Below are 8385 nucleotides of genomic sequence, written 5' to 3' on the forward strand. Positions count from 1 at the left end.
GAGAAATTTATTAGGAGCACTCCTGACTAGCAAAACCAAGGTTGGGATTCATTAAGCTGTGTGGTCATACCATATTTTTTTTCTCATTCTAACATAATTAAAATTGTTATTATAATGTAATTAATTATCTTGCTGGGCTGGTTTTGCCTGAATAAATATAAATCTTGGATATTTGAGAACTTAATTCAACTTTAAATCTTAATAGTATTATTTATTAACTTGTTTAATGAAGTTTAACCCATGTGCCACTAGACCACTCACTGTTAAACAGATAATGAGATGGATGGCACTTCATAGTTGGTTAGCAATTTAAGGTAAATGATATTTTTTTCAAAGATAATTATTGAGTGGATTTATGTAGAGTGCTTAGATCTGGCACATAGTACACCCTGTATCAAGTGTTTGCTCCTATTATTGTTATTATTCTTATGGGAGATTGGGCATAGGTTCCTGTCTGGTTGTTACTTCCCAGTCTTCCAGATAATTCACATTCCAGTTTCCATGATTGCTACACTTTTTTTTTATTGTAATTGCAGGAGCATTTCACCTAAGCAAAGACTCCAAGAAAAATTAGAATTTTCTGAATTTCTGAGTGACTGATATAAATGATAATTGATAATAATAAATTATTAAAATAGGCTATTAAATTCCTAAATCCTTGCAGATTTAAATACTGTCTAGCTTGTTATGTTTATATAATTTTTTACTAGACTTGTCATTAGGACACAAGGCTTTTAAATATTTTTTTTATGATTATGCTCTATAAAATTAAAACCTTGTATACAGTTCCACATTGTAGAAAACATGTATACTTATACACATTGCTTTTGGTTTTAAAGTGCTTGTGATTTTTTTTTAGTTCTTTTATATTAGTCCAAATCTATAAATAACTAATTTTTTTTTCTTTTCAATTCCTTCAGCTTACTGAAACAAATTCAAGTATCAAGTGCTTGGACTCCATGTGCTGCTTCCCAGAAGGAGAAACAGCGTGCACATCTGTTAGAAGAATGCTGGAACGAGTCATAGGAAGATGTAGTCCAACACACATCAGCAGGTGTGACATTTCTCTAAGTAGCCTTTGCTGCAGATGAGTACCTGTAAACTGGAACAGGATGAACCTGCAGCTCTAGATATCCAATAAATCAGCAGCTGGTTTTACCAACTGAAGCAGGAAGTCTACTACTTATTAGCACTCTTTGATGGTAGATTTCACTTGTGGCTTTGGGGTGGGGTTCTTTCACTCACAAAGGAAGAGAAGGCACTTTGAAGAGACTTTTCATCCAATCAACAAAATAATTCTGTTTATATTCTTTCTAAAATGTGGTAAATACGAATGTGTATATGATACTCTTTCTTGGTTTGTATAACTTTCTTTTTTTAATAATACCTCTACTACTGCTTGATTTCCTGCTGAGCTTTTTCCTATTTGTCTTTACAAAATAATCTCCACATACAGTGAAGTCAAAGGTCTTTGCTTTTCCTATTCTTCATGTCTGTTTTCTAGTCAATCAAGGTTGAACACAGAAGGCTGTATTTCTGCCCCGACTTCTTACATCTGTAATGGAATTAGTTGTGATTTTTAAGTTTCTTTAATTTGATATTTATTGTCTAATTAAAAGTTTATAGGGTTGGGGTTGTGGCTGTATGATAGAGTGCCTGCTTAGCACGTGTGAGACACTGGGTTCGATCCCTAGCACCACATAAAAAAAATATGAGTTTTTTTAAAAAGTTCATAAGTTAGGTCTTAGACCTAATTTATAAGATTATGGGTCAGAAGAATCTTAGCATTTTTGTCCCCTCCCAAATCTATTTCTTGAATTAGATTTATCACAGCTTGCTTTTGTGGATCATAACAAAAAATGCCATTTTTTAGCAAATCCTATTTAAAACTGATTTGACACTGAAGTGGATTCATTTATTCATACATTTACCCAAGATGTATATCATTATTGAGGGGATACTAGGGAATACAAATAGCTCTCTCTGTACTTGGTGTTCTTTAGGGGAATGATATCATACTCCCAAAATCAGAACAGCAGTGCTATGGTGTGCGTGAAGGCTTGCAGTGGACACAGATAGATGTTGATGCCCATTGTCCACAGTGTGCCATATGAATATTATCACTTACCATCTCTGCCATGGCTTTGGCTTGGGAAGTTCCCAGGAGCAAGAAATAAAGGATTGGAGGGACCCTACTCTTGCCTACTAATAAGCTTTGTGTTTTTAAAAAATTATGAGAATGATATCATTCATGTATTTTAACATTGAGGAAACTTTTACTGGTGAACTTGTTAGTTGTCACTTTGGCTTTGGATATGGCCAGGACTTTATAGTATAGTTGGGCTGATAAATAGCATTTCTATGTTAATATAATGTCCATGGTTTTAACCCTCATTTATTCTGACTTAATTATAATATGTGATCCAAAATACTTTAATAATGCTGTGATATTATTTTGTAGTAATTTCATACCACATAAAAGTTTACCATGAGCAGTTAAATTTACTGGTATTTTGTTATATCTTATGCAATGGTATTATAAAGTACACCATAAGAAAGTAGCTCTGTCATGCACTTAGGCTGGTAGGTTTCCCAAAAGATGTTCCAGAAGGATCTTGTGTTTTTATTTTACCTGGTATCAGTTTTACTGCACAGAACCAAGATAGGAGTTAGATTAAGATACTACAATAGAACTTAAGTAGAATTTTTGAAATTTCTACCTTAATAGAGATTCCTCTTATATCTTTGATAATGATTTTAAAAGCTAGAATTAATTTTAAATGAGAAAAAAATTGTTCACTTTCTACATCTATCCATTTCTCTAATATCAATTGTATGATGCCCCAGTATGCTTTGCACAGCCTTTTTTATTACCCCTTTTGACCCTGTCTCCAAGGGTTATTTAATTTATTTTGGCAGTTCTCTTAAAGGTAGCTATTACCATCTAGTCATTCAAAGTTGTATCATATTCTTTTCTGAGACTTCCTTCCCTAAAAAATGTTTAACTTTATCTTTACTATCATATTTGACACACTGTAAATCCCTTTTCAGTGTTGTCCAACATCTCAGGTTATATTATTTGTTACTGTTATCATTTTCTCCTTGTACCTAAAATGAAAAATCTACAAAGTCCTTTTAGATCTGTCAGGTTGTATTTTGGGGTTGTTTGTTTGTTTGTTTGTTTGTTTGTTTGTTTTTTAGGGGATAAAATCATACAAAACACAGAGCTACTTGGTGCTTTTCAAAGGGCTATATGAAGATTGCCATAGGTCCATCAACATTATATTTAGACTTTAATAGTCATTTTGATATGTAGAGTCTTGTTTTTGTTTTCTACATATAATTGTATTTGTGAAATATGTTTGGCATTTTGATTTTGGAGCAGGCTGTATTTTTATTTCTATTTCATGTGTAATTTAAGGCAAGACTGAGAACTCTATTACAAAATATAGAAACTTCATGGCTACTTGTTCCATTGAAAGATTGTACATAACAGTAGTGGCCATCACTTAAAAAATACAACAGTGCTTTTTTATTACAGATTTCTCTGCTTAAAATTCTTACCATTCTTACACAAAAATTTTACTTATATTTTATTAATTAATGTTGTCAAAGGAATATGCCATATTACAAGCTTAGTTTGAAAGGGAGCATTATGCTGCTTTGTAAAGGATAAGCCATGTAGTAGCCTAAAGAGCTGTCTCAGCAATGAATGATTTTCTGTATGTATTTTACTACAGGTACTTTATCCTAATCAAAACAATCTTTTAAATAGAAAGGAGGTAATAGTTAAAATGTAGTTCAGCTGTTTAATTTTCTATTAGAAATTTTATTTAACATGAATACACATGTGTGCTTTGAAAAGATAAAAAATGAAGGAAATCTTGCCTAATAAGATTTCTTGTGTAAACAATGGTTGGAAAGAGGGAGGACTAATACAAAATATTGTCAGTTTGGAATTGCACATTTGACTGCAGATAATTGGGTACTGGCAGTTAAGTTATAGTTAAAAGCATGCTTCCCCCTGCACCACCATAAGTACTTAACTCTGTAAGAAACTTTTATATTCTCATTTTTATTAATGTATCCTATAAATACTGGGTGCCTAATGTGTGCCAGATGCAGTTCTAGATGCTAGAAAGACAATAATGAACAAGTCCTTCCTTAAATTAAGGTAGAAGTTGTTCAGGCTTTTCTGGAAACCAAGCTTGTTTTCCTATTTGCCCAATTTTGTAAAATTTCTAGATTCCAAACTTCATTATGACTGTGTTCACTTTGACTCAAACTTGAACTACATACAAACTGAGAGTCTGTAGCAAACATAAGATGTTTGATAAAGAGGAATTGGGGCTGTTTTCAATAATAGTCTCTTCCTCTGATATCTCTGCTTAGGCAAAGCAGGAACTGTGGCAAAAGTTATATAAAATGTATTTATTATTAAGTGCTTTTAGTTTCCTAAGAAAAGCCACTCTTTATGTGATTATCCTGCTATGTCCTTGAGTTAGGGTAATCTATTTTAGGCACAGCAGGCTACTTTGGGTCTTGAGTTATTTTAGCTTAAGTTAACTCAAGCTAATTTAAGTTTACAGCTGCAAATAAAGTATTACATATTGAATTGCTCAAGGGCCTTATCACTCCAACAATAATTAACTTTTCCAGACCAATAAAGGATCATTTTTTTCTTAGATAAGTGAAAATGCTAGTGACCTGCAAGTGTCTTTGATATCTTTTGAGTAAACCATTTGCTGCATTCAACCTAATTAGGTTTCAATCTTTAGAGTAGAATTTATAGCTGAAAAGATGTGACAAATAAATACGAATTTCATTCCAAGGCTTTTGGTAAGTGTGGATGTTGTTTTTTTCTGAAATGTCAAAATAGAGTTGTTTTTTCAGTAAAACTGAATGTGTATAACTCTTAGTAACATTTATTTTCACTGGGTTATTAGGATTTAAAAAGCATCTCACGCTTTACTACCTATAGAAATTGTTTTAATGCTAATGAATATTTGAATTTTGGCTAATATTTTTATATGATTTATAGAGCATAATTTTTCCCTAGTTTTTATATAATATAAATAGAATGGTCATTCAGTGTTGGTCTGAAGAACTTCTCTTTAGCATTTAAAAATGATTGAATCAGTGATTATTTTAAAACTCAAATTGCATTTTGGTCCTAAGTTTTACAGTCAATTTTTTTCTCAATTAAAACATAGGTCCTAGTGAGCCAAACTTTTCTCTTATTGTTACTTTAGATCATGGAGTGCATCGGATCCTTTCTATACCAACGACAGGAGCATCTTGACTCTCTCCACAATGGACTCATCTACTTATTAAAGGGGCATTAGTACTTTGGGGAGCAATTTCACCTCCTTTCCTCAGATTCAGGGTGATCATCCTGTAAATGGCCACACTAGCTGTGAAATTACTTTCTGAAATCTCTGGAGTAGTTCACACTCAGAGTAATAATGACAAACAGAAAATTAAAATGAACCCTTCTCTCCCTTTAATTTTAATCTATTATTTCATGTTAAAATTTGTGAATAAAGAGACATTTTCAGTCTCTTTGTCTGGGTTGTCCCTTGTGCTTATGGGACTCCTAATGGTATTTCAGCTTGTTGCTGAGGCTACTGTATTTTAATATCAAAGTAGAAGGAGATAACTTCTAGTTATGTGTATTTTTTAGAATTAGCTTGATTGACTCTTCTATTTAAACTTGCTTCTGTAAATTATGCTGAAAGTTTGCCTTGAGAACTCTATTTTTTTATTAGAGTTATATTTGAAGCTTTTCATGGGAAAAAAATGTGAATTATAAGGAATTCTGGTCCTGCATTGACCTGTGTTGTTAATTCATTAGTGTTTTTAAGTTCACAGAGCAAATTAGGAGAATATATTTCCAATCATTATTTACTGCAGTATGAGGAATAAATTTATACCTATACCAAATTTCTCTAAATGTAGCCCAGCTAGTAAAGTTAACCTGATAAATGCAAAGAAGGTTTATCATATCTTATATATAAATCAGAAATCAGGTCCAGTCACCAAATTTCAAAGTGATGTATACTAACATTTTTGTGACTGAATATGAAGAACCTATAGTGGGTAAATGTGATACTATTATCATATTATTAATTTGTCTTTATCATTGGATCTTTTGCATGCTTTAACCTGGCTAATATATTTAAATTTGCATTCTTTCTCTCTCTTTATCCAAAGGCTCTGTTGAGTATTTTATGACAATGTTGTAAGTTCAACTATATCAATAAAAAACAAATTTGGACAGTATTTAAATATTGCAGATACTTTTAATTATACAAATCAAATTTGGGTAACTATGCTGGGTGTGGTGGTGCATGCCTGTAATCCCAGCAGCTTGGGAGGCCAAGGAGGGAAGATAGATAGTGAGTTCAAGAGCAGTATGGGCCACTTAGCGAGGCCCCATCACCAAAAAGAAAAAAAAAAAAAAAGAAAGAGTAATTAAATTAATAAAAATGGAACAGCCTCTTACGGCCAACTTAGAATTACTCTTGCCTTTCTGTAAGAGACTTCAGAATAAAGAATTTCTGCCTTTTTTTGTTGTTGTTGTTGTTAGTGTATGTTATCTAAGTTGCAGCAGATCATCACGGTAAATTAAACTGCTCAAGGTCCCATATAAGGTATATTGTTGGTTGGGACTGCGGAAAGTAAATCAAACAAAGTCTAAAATGCTAAATTTTATCAGCAGTAAATAAATTTTAGCAGCAATAAAGTGCTAACAATGAATAATTAGGTACATGTCACTCTAATTAACTCATTACATCTCAAAACTTAATCTCAAAATTTAATTTCTTCCCAAATGTATCATGTAGTTTCAGTATTGTCATTTGTTTTGTTTAAAAGTAATATTATTTTAAGATTTTGAAGTATCAGTTTATATACTGTAATCTAGCTCTAAGCATACTTACAATTGTAAGTAAGTGAGGTTTTTCTAGATTTTCCCTTGAGAATGTAATATTTCCTTTTTGAAGATTTATTGTGCAATTCTCTACTCATTTCCCATTTCATGAATCCAGGACTTCTGGACTAGGGCTGGTGGTGAAAGAACATAGAGCAAGAATTAAGACTGCACTCTTTTTTGCTAGTAAATTATTTACTTGCTAATCTAATATTTTTTCAGTAATGAAGGATATGAAGTTATTCATTTCAGGCTAAATTTCAATTTCCATAAATAGCCCTTCTTTAACAGATATTCCAGTTAGATTTAGAATGCTCTCTTATTCTGGAAGTATGCTAAAGGAATAATATGTTGTATAATGTATACACTCACCAATTCTTGTTTTAGAGAGAAATATTGCAGAAATATTCAGTGGAATAATTTAGTGGAGGACAATGTGAAATTTGCTTTCTCTTGGAATGTCTTATAAAGCACATATATAACAAAATGAGATTCAGTAGGTCTGCCTTAGCAATGTTTTGTGCCACCAAATAAACTAACTACTGACACTAGAGAAGGACCACAGAGTCATCAAGTAGTCTATGGCCAGCTGCAGAGAGATAGGTCAGCTGGCTTCCATGGGTCTCCTCATACATATGATTGTAATTTTCTGCACTCACCCATTTGCAGTTAGTGAAGAACTTTTTTGTTTCATTGCTTTTATTGTTTTGGTACTGGAGATCAAACCCAGGGTCTGCCTCGCTCATCCTAGGCAAGTGGGCTACTGCTGAGCTATCCCAAGCCCTATTTATATTTTTCAGAAAAAAAAAAATGCTTGAGCATGCATGAGCCCTGAGTTCAGACCCCAGCACTGCAAATAAATAAATGGTACTATGTGCTCACCCTGCTTTTTTGTTCAAAACTTCATTTTTTAAGGAAAATCATAAATTTTTTATTTAAGTAGTAATGCAGCCTATAAGCTTCCTGTACTTTTCTAACACTTATACTACAAAACTTTACTACATAACCAGTATTCACAGATAATTTCCCCTTGCATATTCAATGTTGATAATTTTATTCTTATCTGCCAAAACCAGAGTGAGATGCTAAATGTGTTACTGCTAGTTTACTAAGGTCTGAAATCTTTTTGCCTCGCTGGCTTTCCTTTACCTAGTCTGAAGTCTTCAGGCCTAGAGATTAAAGACGATCGCCAGGTTAGTTTCCAGAATTGCCCATCAGCTTTTTCAGGTGACTCAGTGCCCTGCCTTGGCTTATAACAAGCACAGGCTCACCCTGGAAGGGGAAGAGTGGGGATTGAGAACTATAGCTGCCAAGGCTTGCTGAGGATGAAGAGAGAAGTGGGGAGAATTAATGGTCTCATTTCTCTAACTTCCCTTCTCCTTGGGTCTGAAGTTTGTGCTATATAAAGGCTTCCAGAGCTGACCCAAACTCTGGCACTCTCCTGAATAGATTTA

The 8385-nt window shown here is 33.1% G+C and overlaps 1 protein-coding gene across 4 annotated transcripts in view; it reads left to right on the forward strand.

Annotated features, from left to right (window-relative positions):
• ATP11B (ATPase phospholipid transporting 11B (putative)) overlaps positions 1 to 7726 on the forward strand; it is a 117420-nt gene extending 109694 nt beyond the window's left edge. For 3 of the 4 annotated variants that reach the window (XM_081300917.1, XM_081300916.1, XM_081300919.1), the window contains 2 exons: positions 921 to 1054; positions 5253 to 7726. In XM_081300917.1, coding sequence (XP_081157043.1) covers positions 921 to 1026 — 106 coding nt within the window. In that variant the 3' untranslated portion in view covers positions 1027 to 1054; positions 5253 to 7726. Of the gene's footprint in view, positions 1 to 920; positions 1055 to 5252 lie in introns of those variants that run through there. The other variant, XM_081300918.1, reaches the window with a different exon arrangement.
• Positions 7727 to 8385: the final 659 nt, after the last annotated feature.

This window comes from Spermophilus citellus (genome assembly GCF_964194105.1).
Source record: "Spermophilus citellus genome assembly, chromosome: 7".
In the NCBI taxonomy this organism is placed as follows: Eukaryota; Metazoa; Chordata; class Mammalia; order Rodentia; family Sciuridae; genus Spermophilus; species Spermophilus citellus.